The sequence below is a fragment of the Cygnus atratus genome, chromosome 1 (genome assembly GCF_013377495.2).
Source record: "Cygnus atratus isolate AKBS03 ecotype Queensland, Australia chromosome 1, CAtr_DNAZoo_HiC_assembly, whole genome shotgun sequence".
In the NCBI taxonomy this organism is placed as follows: Eukaryota; Metazoa; Chordata; class Aves; order Anseriformes; family Anatidae; genus Cygnus; species Cygnus atratus.
Window position 1 is genome coordinate 52,597,033 of NC_066362.1, and position 19,842 is coordinate 52,616,874.

The 19,842-nt window shown below is 38.2% G+C and overlaps 1 protein-coding gene across 5 annotated transcripts in view; it reads right to left on the bottom strand.

Annotated features, from left to right (window-relative positions):
* The window catches only part of TMTC2 (transmembrane O-mannosyltransferase targeting cadherins 2), a 251,985-nt gene that overhangs the window by 65,045 nt on the left and 167,098 nt on the right, over positions 1 to 19,842 (bottom strand). For all 5 annotated transcript variants that reach the window (XM_035551768.2, XM_035551770.1, XM_035551771.2 and 2 more), the window contains exons 4-7: positions 19,235 to 19,349; positions 7,025 to 7,110; positions 5,987 to 6,171; positions 4,242 to 4,320 (exon numbers count right to left, since the gene is read on the bottom strand). In XM_035551768.2, the coding sequence (XP_035407661.1) occupies positions 4,242 to 4,320; positions 5,987 to 6,171; positions 7,025 to 7,110; positions 19,235 to 19,349 (465 nt within the window). The remainder of the gene's footprint in view (positions 1 to 4,241; positions 4,321 to 5,986; positions 6,172 to 7,024; positions 7,111 to 19,234; positions 19,350 to 19,842) is intronic.

The following is a 19,842-nucleotide window of genomic DNA, read 5'->3' on the forward strand; positions in this document are numbered from 1 at the left end:
TTACTGTTCAATATTAAAATAAAGCCCCCATGCTCCACCTCACACCACTTCACTGGCAAGGAGTATGAATTACTGTAGCAGGTGGGCCAATGTGGTTTTAAAAGCAATGTAATACAATCAACTGTACAATATCAGATTTCAAGAACGCAAAAGACATCTAGAGTAGAGGCTGATCCTTAAGCAATCCTAATATTGGCATTAAAGTGTTCAAGATCCCACAGGGACCATTTTATCTTTTGACCCCAGGTTTTAATTGAAACTTTAAACAAAATATATTACCTATTTAATGGAGCTGAGCTGGACTCTGGCCTTTGTAGTGCATGTTGTCATGCCAAGCAAATTAATCTGTGTAACCTTAGTATGTACTTTTTAATTTACATCAAAGAAATATGACATAGAGAAAATAAATATCAAGCCAACCCTATACAGCCTGTTGAATAATTATTTTGATTCTAGTTTTAGAGTTTTAATTTTTAGCTGTTTGGTGTTCTTTTAGGGAAAAAAAAAAAAAAAAAAAAAGGTTTTACTTCTTGGTACAAAGCCAGAGAAACATATGGTTTCCTTAGCTGAGTTGTTGCACACCTGGCAAAATAAATCACAGCAACAGGAGACCAAAATCTACCCTGCAACTTTTCATATGCACAAACTTAGAACATTTGATGCTGGTCTTCTGGCTCTGCCTGTTGTACAATGAATAAAATGCAAAGTCAAATGGATGTCTTGCTTCTTGAAGCCCAACCCTTCTTTTTGTTCAGGAGACAAGTTACTCTAAGTTTTAAGAAATGAGAGTCAGCTGGGCAGACTGGCACACTGGGGGAATGAGCTCCTGGGTCTGGCAGAGCAAAAGGCCGGTAGAAACCAGTGCAGGAAAAGAACGGTAAGACAAACAGGGAAAGCAGGTGGTGTAAAGGCTTAACACTGCCGGAGTGCTAATGCTACAGCTCTTGGAGTGCTGGAGCTCCAACCCTAATTCAGTTTAAACAGTTCATCTCCTGCTTATTCTACTTCAAGTATTTCATCTGCACAATGCAGGGAAAAAAGCCTCCAGAAAATCTTCAATGAAATAGTTATCTGAAATTAGAGGAAGTACTGTTTTCTTAGATCGCATACCAGTATCTAACACTAAACCAAGCAGACCCATTGCCAGAGACTTGGAATACATCAATTATAATGACAACTGCAGCAGGTAATCCTCAAATTGTAACCATTCTTGGATTTCAAGATAAGCCATGAAGACCCTTTCCCCATGTCTTGTGGAGACAGGGAAGGACCCTTCCTTCCTGAACAGGTGGGGAGCGCACCCCAGGTTCTCCCCCTTCCTCCCCAGCAATGAGCACATGGTGAGTTGGCACAGCTCAGAGGCAGCTTCATGCGGCACTAAGTATACGAGAGAGGACTGGCCTATTTCAGTTCCTCTAGCCTCCTGTTTAAAAGAAAGAAGTAGGCAGACAAGTTTATGCAATGCTGTATATCAAAGGGAGTGTTATGGTGAATGTGTTTATAATGTTGTCTTCAACAGGAAAACAGAAATAAACAATCCAGTCAGCCTTCTGTTGCCCAGTGGTACAGTATGAATTGCAGAGTGAGGCAGTCCTGATAATGGATGTGTTTGCCTTGTTCCCGTCACACCCAATGTAAAGAGGTGACTGAATAGGTGTTTAGGATATACCTCACCCAACTCAAGCTAGCAAGTCTAAGCTAGTCATCTCAGCTCCTTTTACAGAAGTATGCTTGCAGATGATTATTCATATAATCTAAAATAGATGTTTAAGACCGATGGGCTAAATTACTCCCCGGAGGTATCATTTTCGTTCCACGTCATAAAATGAACACAGCTACCTAGCTCTGACTTATCATCCAACCTTTACACCATTACAGGCAAGGGAGAACAATCAGCCCCAATGCGTCTAACTGCAGTCATGTGAGATCATGTAGACACATCCAGGACAGCTTTAAACAAACCTGCTGTTAACAGAGTAGCACTGAGTTCAGCTGAAGTCACCATCTGGCTCTCTACCTAGCCTCTTGGATTACCTTTGTAGTAGAGCCAGTAAGCCACACCTCAGCAACAAGTGCGAAGCAAATTCTGGCTTCCCTGCAAAAGCTGCAATCACAACAGCAACTCAAATACAAATATATATTACATCCAGGGGAAGTGGTACTTTACAGATCCCCAAAAAGCCTGTTGCTCTCTGCAGTAGCCCAAAAGGGGCTAAGATAAGCTCAGCTGGCCGTGACTTGTTATGCCACCAGGATATCCATGGCATGTCAGCGGCTGCCTAAAGGAAGCAGAACCCAGCACATGTGCTGAGTGAGCAGCATAGGGAGGACATGTAGCAGCAGCCAAGTCCAGGCAAAGGACTGAGCTGGTCTTTATGTTCACTGTTGCTTTGTGAGTTAATAAATGCAAATCCCAGGAACAGAGTGAACTTGAACTTTGTGGACTGAGGAAAGGATAAAGGAAGCTGAGAAAGGCTTCCTGAACCCAAAAAAGTAACCAATGGGAAAAAAGTAAAATAGTAAAGAACTTTTTAGGTCATCATGATTCTAAAAGAATCATCTATTCACAGGAAAGAAAAAGGGTGATGCAGGCCTGTTTTGTAATGAAACAACCATGATGTGGGAAACAGCATTGGTTTTCATTTTGTAATTTCTGTACTTCCAAGGAGCACTTTTATCAGAATTATGAAATATTTATCTGCACTAAAGAGGGCAATCAAACTTCTGAGGGATTGCTTGGAGCACTGTAGTACATCAAAAGTCACTACAGGACACCAACAGTAAGCAGATGTTTAATTCCCACAGAGTGGTGACTGTTGATAACCCCATCACATCTATCAGCAAATGCTGATAAATAAAAGTGATACAGCAATAGTTCAGCTAAGACTCTATAAGAACAAGAGTATGTGCAGTAATCAACCTGAGCATTTTAGGAATTTTAGCCATTTGCATTGATCTGATAAAGATCATTTAGGTAGAAGTAACTGCATTGAACTGTATGAACTGCTAAGAAAGTGTTTATACTACTGCAGACTTTAGATAATTTGTCACTCTGACAACCATTTAGTTTAACATTTACAGAGATTTGCAAATATGGACCATCCTTTATAACTAGGGTTTCAGAATATTATTTCCCGTGCCCAAGAACTTGTAAAGAGCTAATAAAAGATACATTTTCTAAATGAGTAAAGAGCAAGCGGTGCTTCCTTTGACAACTGTGTCAACCAACACACTCTCTTGCATTTTGAACACTGGGGAAGAGAAAAAAAAAATAACCTTTCCTGTTGATCTTAATGGTTTCTAGTTACATTTTTTATTGCTCTATTTCAAAATATTTCAAAGGCATCTTATGACTCTTCAAATAGGAGCTTACAGAATCTACTGGCCAGAAGCTGGGGTTAGTTAGAAGAACTGCATGCCCCTTCAGAGATAACTCCACTTAAAACATCTCTGGAACAATCAAGAACCTGTCCTCTTCTTTACAGATCTGAATAATACAAATAATATATATTTTCTTTTTCTTTTTTTTTTTCCTGTTATCTGTTCAAGGTATTCTTTGTAAGGATGTGTCAGAGAATTTGAGGAGCTGAAGTTAAATTGAAATCATAAAAACACCTCACAGTTAAATTAATGTTTCTTATAGTACTCAAGGGACTCTGCTAAAAATTTTAAGAACAGATAGGTTGGTCCTATAAGAAAAATTCTCTCATTGCAGACCTCTTCCTAACAGTACATCAGCTGGGAAACACATTTTTGTCACAACCTGAAAAAATGTGTTTACAAGGTTTACAAGGTAATTTAACATCTAACACCCATACTAAATTACGTTATGCTATAATGAAGGTGACTTTTCATTCCATTTTCTAAAAAGCAAATGCAAATTCTTCTTAGTTTCAAAGTTATATAAATAAGAGTTTAAAAAACCTGAATTGCACATGAGGTCTCCAAGCTAACTGGACAAGAGACTAATCCACGCATTCTAAATGTAAAAGTGCTTTATGGGACACTCTTAGATATGGAGCCGCTATATGCCCCAGTAGCTGATAGTCTAATCATTTATTGTGCCTTATCCAGCATTGCATTTGCCAGCACTCTGAACCTGGTTTGGCTAGCATCTACTGAAGGCAATTTTTTTTTTTCATTAGCTAACTAATTTGAGCCCCAGTTGCCTGGCTATGGTCTTTTGTTTCACCCTGCCCTACTTCACAAGTGCCTTTCTGAAGCACTAACACCACACTTACCCATCATATTGTATAAGCTCTGTGGTGCAAACTGTCTTGGCATTTTCTGTATTGCTTCTTTGTAAACCGTAAGGGCATCCTGAAGAGACACACAGGTGGGACAAATCATTAGTAAAGCACCAGTTTCAAAAGCAGCCTTGTATATAAATTAAACAAAAACTATTCTCCCCAAATGAGGGGGTACAGAAGAAGAAAGCACATCTGCATCATATATATCACAGCAAGCTCACATTTCTCATATACAAAAGTTTTACCAAATTCAGTGAAGCTTATTGGCAAGAGATCAAATTAGTTGCAATCAAACATCCCCTTTCCCAGGTGAAAATAAAAGGAACGTTTTTTTAAACCCTTCAAAGACTCACAGGTTTATAAATATACATAAAATTCTATAGGCTGGTAGACAATATGGAATAATACTAAATGGCAGACAAAGGATTTTCAGATGACTGAGCTACAGTAAGTGATGTAAAAATAAAGAAATCATTATCTACCACCAAGTAATAGCAGAATATAATCCACACAACTGAAATTCTGCTACACAGAAAGAATGAGATGGACTATAGATAGAAGTGCCAAAACTATTCCTTTCACTAATGTGCTGTGAATTACTTGATCAAGTATTTATGACTCATTCAGCACTTAGGATGCTTACTGATTTATCTGTTAGCTCTGCACCTTTTTCCACATCATCCCATCAAAAAGTCACAGCTTGTGAAGGCTGAAATATGCTTGAAAAAATCTAAGTGTATGACCAAGCCTGGGTCAGGCTGCCATGACCACCAGGCAGAAACCTGATGTTTTAAATTCTTACAATCTCTTGCACCTCCCAGGCATTCCACTCCACCTCTACACTCTATCGGCCATGCAGGCAATATGTTGCTGTTCTCTTATCTTTATCGATGTATCAGCTCTCTGTGCCTGTGTTTTAACCAAATAGTAACTGCCATCCGACAGAGCTGGATTCAGCAGACAGATGACAGAGAATCCATAGGGCTTGTGCATGCCTAATCTTAAACAGCTGAGTTAACTGTCACAGTCAGAAAGAGTTATATGGATCAAAACCATGTGTAACTCCTGTTCTGAAGTATGCTTAGGAATGCAAAAAAGAGAACTACTTTCTTTCGAATACTGCAAGAGGTCAAAACTCAAGCAAATGACCAGTTTTAATAATTTCACTAGGGAGAACGGAGAGGAATCACAACTGTCTCAAGTGCACACATAAATGAGATGGGATGGGGTTGAGTGCAGTGTCTGACTACACTTAAAAAATTCAATCTCTGTAGCACTTAAGTTATCTGAAAATAGCACACACTGGAATGCTTCCAATCACTGACGTTTTGAATTGTTCCAAATAGATCTTATTTTTGGAGACTCAGTAGCAACCATAAAGGCTTTTTAATAATTTGAAAGATGGTCTACTCTATTTTGAAGTAAAAAGCCAGTACACATTAGCTCAGCTGATCCTTTTCATACCAGCAGTGAGGGCAAAGCCAAAAAGAATGAATTAGCACATAACAGATGTGATCATTGCTAATACTCATTCTGACACCAGAACATCACACTGCAAATTAACATCTTCACACCCATGGCTGTAGAGTACAAATACCCTCTGTAGAGAATGCTAATCATTTGGTGAAATTCACTCAGTTGGTCCCTGTGTTGTATTTTGAAAGTCTGGATGGAAGCAATGGGTATTATTTCCGTATGGAGATTTTATAATATTGTAGAAGAATCTGGAGTGTTACCTCATAGTGTCCTTGTTCATGAAAAAGTTTTCCTAAGTTATAAAGACAGCTAGTAACAGAGCTTTTATGAGCATGAGGATCCTTCAAATTTTCATCAGGGATCTCTGAACACTTCAGGAAAGTCCTCCTGGCTTCCTCTGTCTTCCCTTGGTTCATTAGGATGATACCAGTATTTAAATAGGCAGCTGTGAAGATGGAAAGAAATGTTATATTTTAATAGGGTTCCGTTATGTTTTACTTGGTCTTCAGCTTACTTTGAAGTAATATCAGAAAGCAATTCCATGATTATCTAATTTGGCTTTCATATAATATAGATCAATCATTGGTGCAAAGAAGAACAGGTAAGAGGTGAAAGTTCAGAAACAAGGAAAGAAGAGTGACTACAAAGATTGAGGAAAAAGAAAAAGAAACGCTGACTAAGCAGTGTGCTCTGCTTCATTCCTCTTATTAGGACTGTATCAAGCATGTGGTGTCATTGCTTGAAATGTTGTTTCTTATGAAGATATATACATGTGTACACACACACATATATGTAAGATTCAATACTTCAGCTAAATAATAAAAAAAAGCATTTTAAAAGTGTTCACTTAATGTTGGAACCAATCATGGGCAACACCTTATGAATTATTTCCCATGTCCCCCAGGCAAGAAAGGAAAAATGAAAAGACCTCAAAAATATTTGTATTATTCAGTCACACCACATACTATAAAAATCTGAGACTGGCTTTATGAAACACAAAATGGAACCTGTATACTTGTGCAATAGCATCTATGGCTCACCACCCCTGATCAGAAGTGTTTTATGGTCTACCAACGCTGTTCAGTGTTATATCCCTATCTGCTTCTTCCCTGCACCACAGTGAGCATAGCTCTTGACAAATAAACACTTGCTTTCAGCTGAAAAGTACACAATTTCTCCTCCTACTTTCAGAATGAAAAAAAAATTCTGAGGAGAAAAAAGTGTTATTAAAAAGTAGGAAGATGTCCTTAAAAAACAATAGTCAATATTATGCAAGCTTGTATAGCTGAAATACTTACAGGCTAATGTGGGCCTGCTACCAATTGCCAGTTTATAGTAATGCAATGCCTCTGAAAATCTGCTGTTTTCCTGAAGCAGTAATCCTCTGAATAAGGACAAAAGAAAAAAGAGAGGAAGGTTATTCAAAGAGTAACTTCAAAATGTACTTTATGTCTCCTTATCTCATATGAAACAAAAATATTAAAAACAGAACTAAAGTAACAAATATGATGACAGAGATATAATAAACCTGCAAGCTACTAACAATTTAGTGGGAAAAGTATTATCTCTAAAAACAGGATTAATTAATATACATCAGATACATTTATATGACTTTACCAAAGATGTTAAATGCAGTATTTTTGGCTTCCCTGGAAACAAGGATATTCTTTTACTCATTTGAGAAAATGCTAGAGTCTGAGATTTTTTTTAAGCAGTTGGAGTATGCTGGAGTTATCTGCAGCTATTCCAGTCATGTTTAGCCTGTCTTCTCTCCTTGATGTGAACTAAACAGACCTTTTTCAAATGCACAATAAAGTTGACCACCTAACACTTCACACACATTACCTTAACCAGTCCTTGCTGAGCAATTTCATTAGATTATTCACTGCAGGGCTAAGCACGTACATCAGTTCATTTTTTCTCTGTCTTCTTTCTATTCCAAACAAATTTAATAACTTAAAAGATATCAAAAATGATACCTAATTCCTCTTCTTTCTCAGTTAGTTTCATAATTCAAGAGCTTTAATTAAAGCTTTTATGACAAGCATCCTTCTGAATTACAAATCACAGCAGAATACAGAAATTACAGAAAATGCTGTCATACAGAAATTACTGAGAAGTGGTCTGGACATCATTGATGATATGAAGAAGCATACACAAATGCCTTAATATCACAAAGGTAAGAAAATCCTTAATCATTAGTAATTTTAAATTTGGACCCAGACATTATTAGCAGGTAGGGTGACCCTCTTTATATACCTTAAAGTATCCAGGAAAAAATAAATGTAGCTATTTCTTTTAGAAGGCAGAGGGAGCAGAGGGTTATCATCTCAATTTTTAGTTTCTCTAACCCACAGCATTTTTGTCTTCTTCCTTATGCTTTTATCTGATGATAGCTTTTCAAACTGCAAAGTGGTTGGATTGGTATTTCCTTTACCAATCAGAGAAACTTTTCCCTCCAAAATCTCAGGAAAACCATTTTAATTGAAGCACTAGACTTCAGGGGAAGAAACAAATATTTTTTACTTCCTATCATTGGGTTAGAATTTAACAAAATGGACAAATATACCCTCTTTTTTCTGTACTCTCTCTCCCCATCAGTACCATGTGTCCTCATGTTTGAAACAGTATCTGTCCACTAGACCCAGATTAGGCAGTAAAACGGACTTACTTTCTGTTGGTCCTTGACCAACAGAAATTTGAGCAACGAGGTAATGTATAACCTTCGGGATACTTTTTGGCATGGCACCAAGGTTTTTAACTGCAAGCATTATGCTAAGTGTCTTGCGGGTGGCAAGACGTATGGTCTTTAGGACAATAATAATAATTTCTAAATTTTCTAGAACTTTAGTCTACAAATATTTGTTTTGTCTACATTTTTTATAGCTGCAGTTATTCAAAGGAAAATTATTTTTAATGATAGATTGATCCCATTTTCTACTGAGAGCAACAGAACTAGCATAAAGCTGAGTTGCATGGTCTGACACTTAAGTTGTTTCTTACTTTCTTAAAAAAGCATTCTTATACGTGATTTTGAGACAAATTTATATAAAAAAATCCTTTCTTAGTTCTGGAATAATTATTTTCACATATTAAAAGAAGTAATACAGCAATTAGTCAATTTGAACAAGATAAATTACCTAGGTAAGCATATGATATTTATGCTTTTTTGATTAAAAGCACTTTTATTTATCATTATTACTAGATTTATCTTCTCTGTTTACTACATGCCCTAGTACTTGCACTCTTAATTAATTACTTGGTACCTTAAGGTGTGTTTTTTTTCTCTTCTTCTCTTCCAGATTTTTTTTTGTTCCATTAACAGACATTCATTCATTCATTTTCTCTCTCTCACACACACATACTCCTACACATATATTTATATAAACACAAGCTGTTTGGATGCATGACTGAGAACTGAATTTCAACAAATAATTAGTGTTTCAATTAGTATTTGTTATGGGATTTGGTACAAACAAAACCAAATTAAAAAAAAAAAAAAAGATGGATATAACCTAAAAACCTTTATGAGGCATGAAACTGCCTCTTCTTGTGAAATTCATCCTGACTGATTGCTGGTTTTCCCTGTGGCTTCTGACAGTACAAGCTGACTAGATTTATGAGTCTCTAGTTTTGGTTTCAGATTAAATGAAGTCAGGAAAAGGCTGAAAGAAAATTTCAAAAATAGATTTTTTTTTATTGAATAAAATTAACACTTGGGGGGGGGGTCTGAGAGAGAACTGGATTGGATGTTTGCTAAAGAAGATATAAATACTTATTTAAATAGATAAAAAGTTAAGATGATGAAGCTTGCATTAAACGGGCAAAGCATTCCTGAAATTACAGTGAATATTAAAAAAGCTTAAAGAGATGATATATTTCACTTCCCAGATGAAAAATCAGATTCTCTCTAGCGTTAAGCTTGAACAGGATGATGCAGGCATATAAATATGCTCAGTAACCTCTAATTACTCACAAAATGCAACTAAAATTAAACACTTTAAATTTAATTACTGCCAAAATTAACACTGCCAGTGAAATTTTCTACTCCTCTTCTTAGTATATGTATTACAGTCACGGTCTCCAACTGCATTATTGTTCACTGTTACTTCCACAGGACTACTGTCTTGTTCACTACACAGAAGGAATATAAATTAGTAATCACTTCATATTTGTTTTTGTCGCATTTCTGTAAGTGCAATAACATCATTATTTACAAACATCCTTTTTTGAGCAAAATACTAAAGAGGCTAGCCTCAGAATCATATCAGAAACTACTATTTATTTAAAGATCACTTCAAGAAAATCTGCAAGTCTTCAGGTCCTACATTCTCCATTCCACCGTTGCATTTCAGAGCACCTAAGCTATCCCCAAGACCAGAATCATGCAGAGTTTCAGCCATGTGTTTCATCTGAGAGGCAGACAGAGGTCCCAAGAAGCAAGCGCATGGTTCAGCCCTGCTGCCACACAGCTCAACTGCCCAAGCTGCTCTGGGCAGGCAGCATGGCCTGTAGGAGAAGAGCAAAGACCTCAGTCTTCAAGCTCCCTACGACCACTCTACCAATGTGAAAATAAGGCAACTTGCAGGGAATCCTTGGTTGCCTGTAAAAGCAGCTGACCCTGAAAATTTTTCACTGTTATGAAGAAAAACATGAGGTGAAGAGATATGCTCAAGTGAGTGTCTGAAGGAAGCACATACTTCACCATGTGGTTGCAAAGAGGTCATTATAGCTAATACTAACAGAAGAGCCAGTTCAGCACTTGAAGTCCTTTCTAAAGAAGCTGAGATGTTGAACACAAACAACTGTCAGCAGAATACTGTTATCCTCATCTCAGGCTTATGTGGCAAGGTTTTCATAGTCAGGGGACTGCAGGGGTGGCGTCTGTGAGCAGAGCCCAGCACCTGCCCCATATCAGATCACAGCCAGCTCCATCCGGCTCCTAAAGGGACCCGCTGCTGGCCAGAGCCGAGCCAGTGAGTGACAATGGTTGGGCCTCTGGGAGAGCAGATTTAAGAAAGGGAAAAAACTGCTGCACAACAGCAGCTGGGAGAGGAGTGAGAAAACTGAGAGATGCAGCCCTGAGGACAGTCAGTGCAGAAGGAGGTCAGGTGCCCCAGGCACCAGAACGGAAGTTCCCCTGCGGCTTGTGGAGAGGCCCCTGGTGGAGCAGGCTGTCCCCCTGCAGCCCATGGGTCCCACATGGAGCAGGTCTCCACGCTGCAGCCCCCCCGTGGAGGAGCCCCCGGTGGAGCAGGTGGATGTGGCCTGGAGGAGGCTGCAGCCCATGGAGAGCCCCCGCAGGAGCAGGCCCCGGGCCGGAGCTGCAGCCCGTGGAGAGGAGCCCACGCAGGAGCAGGGGATCTGGGGGGAGCCGCCGCCCATGGGAGACGAGTGTTGGAGTTTAGTGGTCTTCCAGTATCTAAACAGGGCCTACAAGAAAGCTGGAGAGGACTTTTTGTCAGGCAGTGTAGTGATAGGACAAGGAGTAATGACTTTAAACTAAAAGAGGGCAGATTTAGATTAGATATTTGGAAGAAATTCTTTACTCAGAGGGTGGTGAGACACTGGATCGGGTCGCACAGAGAAGCTCTGAATACCCCAACCCTGGAGGTGTTCAAGGTCAGGCTGGATGGGTCTTTGAGCAACCTGGTCTAGTGGGAGGTGTCCCTGCCCATAGCAGGGGGGTTGGACCTGGGTGGTCTTTAAGGTCCCTTCCAATCCAAACCATTCTGTGATTGATTCTATGAAGTTCCCAGTCATAAACTGGGAACTAATCACTGCATAATTACCAAAGTATGCTATCATTGCAAGAAATGAGCCGACCAGCTACAGAACAGAGAAGCATGGAAAGAAGTAGATGAAGCAAGAGCCACAGGCTTTAACAATGAAAGCCCATGACCCCTTGAAGTTCTTCATATCTGTTTGTTCAGACATATTTTGATAGTCCCAGTTTCTTCCTTCTTTCCCCTCCAGCTGATTGCTAGGGATAAAGTCAGAAAATGGCAATGGCAGATGGAGCCTGTGCTTCCTCTTCTATTGGCTTTCAAACATCTCTTAGACAAAAAGAAGTTCCTTTCCATTCACCTGACAAGGAGTGATAATGGAAGAATGATGAGTCTATAAAAATGACAAACTCTTTCCAAAAAAGTTTGGTGCATGGATGTTTCCATCTTTTTTTTTTTTTTTTTTTTTGGTGGGGGGGAGATCAACTGTTTAGTCAAAGCTTTATAATTTGGCTTCTAAATGTATCCATCTCCACAATCAAAACAATTTCTTATTTGTTTTTCATGCTTATTATTATGCTTTACTACATTGAAGACATCTTTTAGAAGTTCAGGGCATATTCTGAAGTTTAGCAAATATCTACTTCTAGTCCATCTCTTTTTAAAAGAGACAGTTGCTTTTTATCTCACATTGACACTTCTGTTTAAAATAAAAGCAGGCACAAAAACAAAAACAAACAAACAAAAACATGTTTGTTCTGAATGACCAATTTCTAGATGCAAAAGAAGAAATGTCCCTCAGTGGGAGCTCACACCTTGCGGACACCACCAAGCCTCCGATAGCTCCCAGAAGCCGGGGCAGATGGCCATGTAAGGAACTTCCTCCCACAGCCAGGAGAGGATCTGCTCTTGACATGCCATTCCCTTTCTTTGTTTACTGATAATGATGCTAATAAAATGATAACTACTCTTCAGAGATTGCTGGGAGAAGGGATAAGAAGTGGATAGAAAGAATACAAAAGCAGGACAGTGCAAAATACTGACCAAAAGCCAGTGATGGAGCAGGGCAATTGGTGTGCATTAAGTATGTACCTACCTTTTGTAGTTACAGAATACAAAGCCTGCCTTCTTCTTTACATGAGAATAAACATAGGAAAGCATGTCCTTGCAATAAGGATGCTTGATACAAGAGAGTAAACTCAAGTGGTAAACTTGGATGAATACAGAAGAGCTTAAAGGCTTCTGACACTTTTTAATAAACTTTCCACAGTTGCTAGAGTTACCCAGTTAAATAAAGAAAAGAGCATAACCCCAAGTAACCCCCAGAAAACAAACCACAGGACCAGTTGCTTCAAGTTTGCAGTTTCAAAGCTCTTCCCCCCCCCACCCCCCAGTTCATTTCCCAGATGTAAGGCACATAAATTAAAACATTAATTGAAACACACAACTTTTGTTCAAAGAAAGTTTATTCACATAATTGTACAAATGTGAAGTCTACCAGATGAGAGAAGGGGGGAAAAGTCAATGACTCCTTTAGCTTAGTAAAACAAGTACTTTGGAAGTTTCTCTCTGGAAATACACGAGGATGAAATTACTCGGAAAAGAAAAAGCTACTTAAACCACAGGACACAAAGTAAACGGGTATAAATTGACCATGAATTAATTTAGGATGAATTAGAAGACAAGTTTTAACTATCACAGCAGCAAGATTCACAGCCTTACAACAGGATTGTTTTGCCTATGTTGCTTCTAGCTAATTTTACAGTGGAGTATGGATCATTTATGAAATGGAGGATATGAGCTGACTGCTTGCAGCAGTAGCAGACCTCATGCAGTGACTTAGAAAGCATCTCAGAACCCTGTTTTCCTAGTTGGAGGAAAAAGAAAAAAAGTAGATCCTGGTTATGTAGAAATGCTGCACATCACCCCTATAGATAGAGCTACTTATTTAAATGCATGCAGCAAAACATATTCCCAAATCTAGTTCTTCTGTGCAACCATCCTGAATTCTTTAAGCTGCCTCCTTTCAGCTATCTTTCTTGACCAACAACTTGAAAAAATCTTCCTGTCTTCCTTCTCTGCCTTGTTTTTGATGTAAAGTCACTGAATACTAATGGAAAAAAAAAGTATTTTCAGGGACTGAAAAGTAGACACAAAATACAAACAGGCAGTATACAGCCTACTGCTTCCCTCAAGTTACATATTATTTTATTTCCAGTGTAGTCCTGTTAAAACCAGTTGCTCTGCTTAGAAAGCAAACTCCTCAGTTACTAAAGCTGGCATAAAGCGATCATTTACAATACACGAGAACCATAACTGCCATCAAGGTAAACATGTACGTTAATTAAATATGTATTAAACTTTCATGCCAGGTGTAATATTGAAATAGTTTAATCAATTTTGTATACTGGTTGATAACAGCTAATACAGGGCCCATTAGTTATTATTTTGGCCCATTAGTTATTATTTTGGCCCATTAGTTATTATTTTGGCCCATATATCCCCCATTGATTTCCACTATATCTACCTGGATATACATATATATATACATATTTACCTACACTGGCAACAAAGATGAGATGGAAGAGAACTCTCTTGATTCCCCACAAAGGTGTGTCTCCAGCCAGGCAGCCACGTGGCAATAAAAGATGTGCTTTGCTTAAGGCAACTCTTTCATTGTCATTTGCAAAACTAATGGGTAGAAAGACAGGTATGGATGCTACAGCAGTGCAGTGCATGAAGCCATTAAGTCTGCTACTTAATTAAGGCTTTTTTTGTTTTGTCTTTTTTTTTAAGCTATTAAGTCATTTAACTACTCAACCAAATGAGTGCTAACCTTTTGTAAGAGTCTACAACTAGGTTCCATTAACAAAAAAGCCAATCATTAAACAGTGCAAACAGGGAATGTTTAATGTTTTCCAATAACATCCTGTTAGCAAATATGTAAATGGCACATAAATCCCACTTTCAGTAATTGCTAATAAGCCAAACATACCCAGTAGGCAGTAACACAGAACGGCCATTCCCTTTGCAGACAACACAGTCATAACTCTGTCATTTTCTTCTAATTCTAGGGAAAAGCTTTTCAAATGCAAGCCAATTGGTCAGCAGATAATTCTGTTCTCTGCTGCTGTGTCACTTAGTTGGGGTTTCCATCATTCAGCACAACATCAACTGTTACCAGCCCTGCTGCCTGGACAGAGGGAGGGCGGCTGTCAGGATGAGGAACGGCACTGCCCCTGCCTTTCCCCCTCCTCTGGGTGCTGGGCGATTGTGCGCTGTGCCAGCACCCCCAGGCAAGGTGCCTGTCCCCACCATGTGCCTCAGCAGTGCTATAGGATGAGAGCTGGACAGAACCATGCACAGAAGGGGCCTTTTATAGAATCACAGAATGGTTTGGGTTGGAAGGGACCTTACAGACCACCCAGGTCCAACCCCCTGCCATGAGCAGGAACACCTCCCACCAGACCAGGTTGCCCAAAGACCCATCCAGCCCAACCTGGCCTTGAACACCTCCAGGGATGGGGCATCCATAGCTTCCCTGGGCAACCCATGCCAGTGCATTACCACCCGCCGAGAAAAGAATTTCTTCCAAATATCTAATCTAAATCTGCCCTCTTTTAGTTTAAAGCTGTTACCCCTTGTCCTATCACTACACTCCCTGATAAAAGAGTGTCCCTCTTCAAGCTTTCCTGTAGGCCTGCTTTAGGTACTGGAAGGTACTTTTTATTTGAATGATAAACTTGTACACCCAAACCTATCCCTGAAAGCAAAATGAGATACTTGGGGAGAGAAGCAAGGGGAGGGCTGTTTGTTAGAAATATATCCTTTATGGAGCACTGTATGCTCCCAAAATGCAGTCAATTAGTACCATTTTAAAAACATATTCAATATTTATGTGAGATGGCAAACACTTAAAATCTGAGAAACTCAAGGTAACATAGATTACTAGGATAGGCAACAAAAGAATACTCTAAGCAGCAGAACTTGGCCTAAATATAAATGGAATAATAAATAAAAAACTGTCTTGTAACTGATAAGCAATTTTACTTTAGGCAGGAATTAGCAACAATTTTAAACAAAGTAAAAGAAACCCTGAGCTTTAGGTAACAACCATCAAAGGCTGAAAATGCATTAAAAAGTAGCTTGTTTTTCATCTACTAATCATTGCCTATTTTGGAAGAGCAAACGTTTTCCTACAGCTCTGTCCTTGGTACTTTGCTGTATTAAAATACTGGGATTTCTTAAAGGCATGGAAAGAGATCTCAGTTTACGCTGATTTAAATCCTATAAAATCTAGCTGAAGTCAGCAGTATTACATAACTCTAAGAACTTGAATTTGAGATTTATTTGTTAAAATTACCTGCAGTGTAGCCTCAAGATGTCAGAGAAGTTATTTACAGACGGCCGCTTGATGTGTATTTTTGAAGTACAAACTACCTTATTACAGTTGTATACAATTGTAATATAATATTGTAATATAATCTACACATATAGTATAAAACAACAGCTGAAATACTTTCCACACGGAAATTACTATGAAAGTCTCAACTGCTTTCAGAGATGTCAGGATCCAAAATCCTCTCGAGTTTTTCATGAGGCTTTCATAAATAAATAAATAAATAAATAAATAACAGCTTGCAAACGAGAACTCAAGTCCTCAGCCTGAATTCAGGTTTCCTAAATTCCAAGCCAAAGATATTATCTTCATGATAGGCTGGGTCACAGGCAGTTTCACTTCTACATATTTGGACATGAGAAAACGTCAGTAGAGCAAACCCATTTTAACCCATATCTAAAGGAGTGCTGAAACACCAACCCAACACTAATTGTAAGAGGTGGGTTTCTTTGTTTTAAAAATAATAAATAATAATCATTTATTCATTAAAGATACAGGTTAGCTAGAAACTTATTGTTTCCCAGGTGTTGGGTGGAGAGAGGGCAAGCCAAAGAAAAAACAGATCTTTCCAGTGAATTACAGTTTGCCAAAATCTGTTCATCATATGAAATCAGTGGTTCTCTGTAATACATGTGACTGATGGCTTGTATTATTTTTATCCTCCTTTTCCATATTAAGCATCTTATCATTTGGTCTTTATTACATGTTTGCTATTTTCTAAAAATGCAGGAATTTATGGTTGCATAATTGTCACATTTGAACAAAATGGCAAATGACACATTCTGAATCAGGCAAACCTTCAAAATGAGATTGTGTAATTATGTAATCTAAATTCATGCAGTTTAAATTCTCCTGAATGGCAGAAATAGCTGCAACTCAGAACTGCTGCAAAGGTATAACAGTCAGAAAATAAAAATGTGTTACTGAAATCAGCCATTCACCTAATCTGCTAAATTCACTAGGTTTTAACACATCAATAGACAACTGCTAAATAACAGCACATTTTAGTGCAAGACAGTTTCTTGATGAAGAAGAAGGAAACAGAGATCAAACACTTCTGTTTATGTAGCTTCTCTCCTTGATCATTACCCATCTAAAATTGAGAGTTAATCTTTAATAATTTGTTCCTCAATCAGATAGCACTTTGATTTGTTTTTGCTGTGTACAAAAGTACAGAGTACAGTTGCACGTGCTAATTAATTTGTATCTAATACTGAGACATAAATGCTAAGAAACAATAAAAAGTATGTGAGGTTAAAATAGACTTATGATCTATGATGCCAAAAACACGGTAATCAGAAATGATGGTAAGGGTGCTTTCTTTCTAAAGATCTACTAAATGACTGTTTCTGTTTTAAAGGTACATCCTAAAACCTAGAAACAGTAAATCCAGCTGGCCTCTTGTAAGCACACAAAGATATATTTTTCCATTACTTACAATTTTTATTTTTTTTTTGTAAAAGGCTCCCATAGTACTGCATGGCAAGGAAGGGCTGAACTTGCAAGATACCTCTTCAGAGTTTATGCTTAAAATATTGGATTAATTTGGGGTTTAATTGTATCAAAGCCTACTCCATTTACCAGTTAGTTTCCATGCTGGATGTGGGAGTAACCAACACAGGGAAAGAACAAGATGGTATAAGAGAAAAATTAAAATGATGATGTAAGATTTTACAGTTTCTGTAGGATAGTTCATGGTTTTGTGAGACAAAACAAAACAAAGCAATAAAATAAAGTAAAAGAGAATTCAATTGCATTCAAAATACTGTTTAGAAATGTTAAGAATTGGCGATCCATTTTTGCATAAGCATTCGTGTATACATACTTTGTAGCAAACACTTTCATTTAAATAAACCTCCTTTACTTTCACAGGTATATGTAGGTAAGTTTATGCAATCAATATTCTAACCATCATTTCAGTTAAATTCCTTTTACTCAGACTCAGTAGAATTCAAAGAATTTTTCTATTCAACAGAAATGAAGGCTTGTAGGCATATATTTTGTATATCAATGGAAAGCCAGAAGATTATCAGCTTGCGCTCAGAACAGCAAAACTACCGAAGTCTGATTTCTTTTATATCCCTGTCTTTTTCATCCAGCCCCCTTTCCTCTTCTTACCCTGGTATTATCTTGAGTTTTCTCTGACACACTGAGTGAGTAAGAGACAAAAGTACTGTATAGGCATACAAAAAATTTTAATAGTTATAATTTTCATCCCCAAAATGAACTGTGTATAAGAAATTCAAGGGATATCAATCTTTTCACTTTTTTTTTTTTTCCTACAGTCTCCGGCTGCGTTCAGAAGTTATTTCTTTAAGCATGAGTGGAAAGAGTTTCTTCTTAAAAATATGTCTTTCACACTGTCCGTTGCCTAACAGGGTCAAAAAAAAAAACAAAAAAAAAACATGCATGTATGTGTGTAATTGTATGATTATTAAAATATATATATAATTTTGAAATATTAAATAAACTTTGGAATGGAAATTTTATCAATAAATAATTTTGAAAAAGGAGAGAAAAGTTTCTAGTATGTTTACCCGTCAGGCAAATTAATGAAACGGGCAACTTATTCCCGTTTAAAAAGTCTACCACGATAAACTTCTTATCCAGATATTAAAAATGGCCATTTTAAACTGGATTTACAGACAAGATTTTTTTTTAATTTTTTAATAAAGAGGCTTGCTATTTGCATTCAGTGTTTGTCCATCTCCTTTCCCTAGCACATACTTTTCCACTGAACAGGGCATATTATTTTCATACAGCTTACACTACTGCATAATAAATGGTGGTCATCTGGATTTTGTTCGTGCGCACAGCGACACCACGGCATATCCCAACTAGAGGGGTCGGGTTTGTCTCGCAGCAGAGCCCAGCTCCCAGCCCTGAGCACCCACTGAACCATCCCCACCCCACTGCTCTGAAAAGTATTTAGCTATTTTAATGTTTCAGGCCTCGGGAGCTAACTGAGGGGTATTGGCTTATGCTAAGAAGTGTTTACACCCACTCCTCCCACCAAGTGTTATTTAGACTTAAAAAGGAAGTCTAAATAACACCTCTGTATTTTAGCGGAGCCAGAAACAGATGGAGCACTACTGGTGCCAGCTCATCTATCTGCACTCTGTTCAGTGTGGGGGTTTTGTTTCTTTTAAAGCAAACAGATTTGTAATTTTGCCTGTCCCAAGCCAGACAGTGATACAAGAATATACAGTAATGTAGACCAAGGAAAGATCCTATCCACCCCCAAATTTAAGGAGCACGATTAATGAAATGGCTATTACAAAGCAACAGCTAGCATCATCTCTGTCTCCAGCAGGGAAATCAATAGCTCCATTCACAACAGGTTTTGCAGAGGATCCAACCCCAGGAAAGCCACGCATACTTACAAATTATAAAGCATATCAGCCATGTTGCTGCGGTAGTACAAGGCATTTCTGTAGGCGCTTTCAGCTTCAGAAATCTTGCTCTGGCTCTTGAGAACATTTCCAAGGTTACCCCATGCTGTCAAGAGGAGAAAACAGTATTCAGGAAGAGCTCCAATCCAATTACACGTGACACAGTATCTGAGCACAGGGAAGTTCCACAGGGAGGCAAAACTCACAGAGAAGCTATTTTTATGGATGGGGAGGGGAGGTTGCTTGTTTTTTCCCCCAATTCTCTGTATCATTGCATCTTACTATGAGATGTACCTCTTGTAGCGGTGATTTGCATACAGTCTGCATACATACAGCTTTTGGGTGGGAAAAAGAACTTGAAAAGCAATACATATCTGTATGCTTTAGAAACAATTATAGCAAAGGGAAAGGACCATTTTCTTTTACAACACCTCTAAATAGAAACCCTCAGGGTTAAATGTAGAGCTAGAGCATCTTCATAGTTTCTTTTTTTTTTAAGCTTATCTACTCAAAACTGCAAGGAACATTCCCAGGGCAGACACAACTCTCAATGAAGTATGAAAATTAACATATGACACAAGAATTGAAAGAAGAGTAAG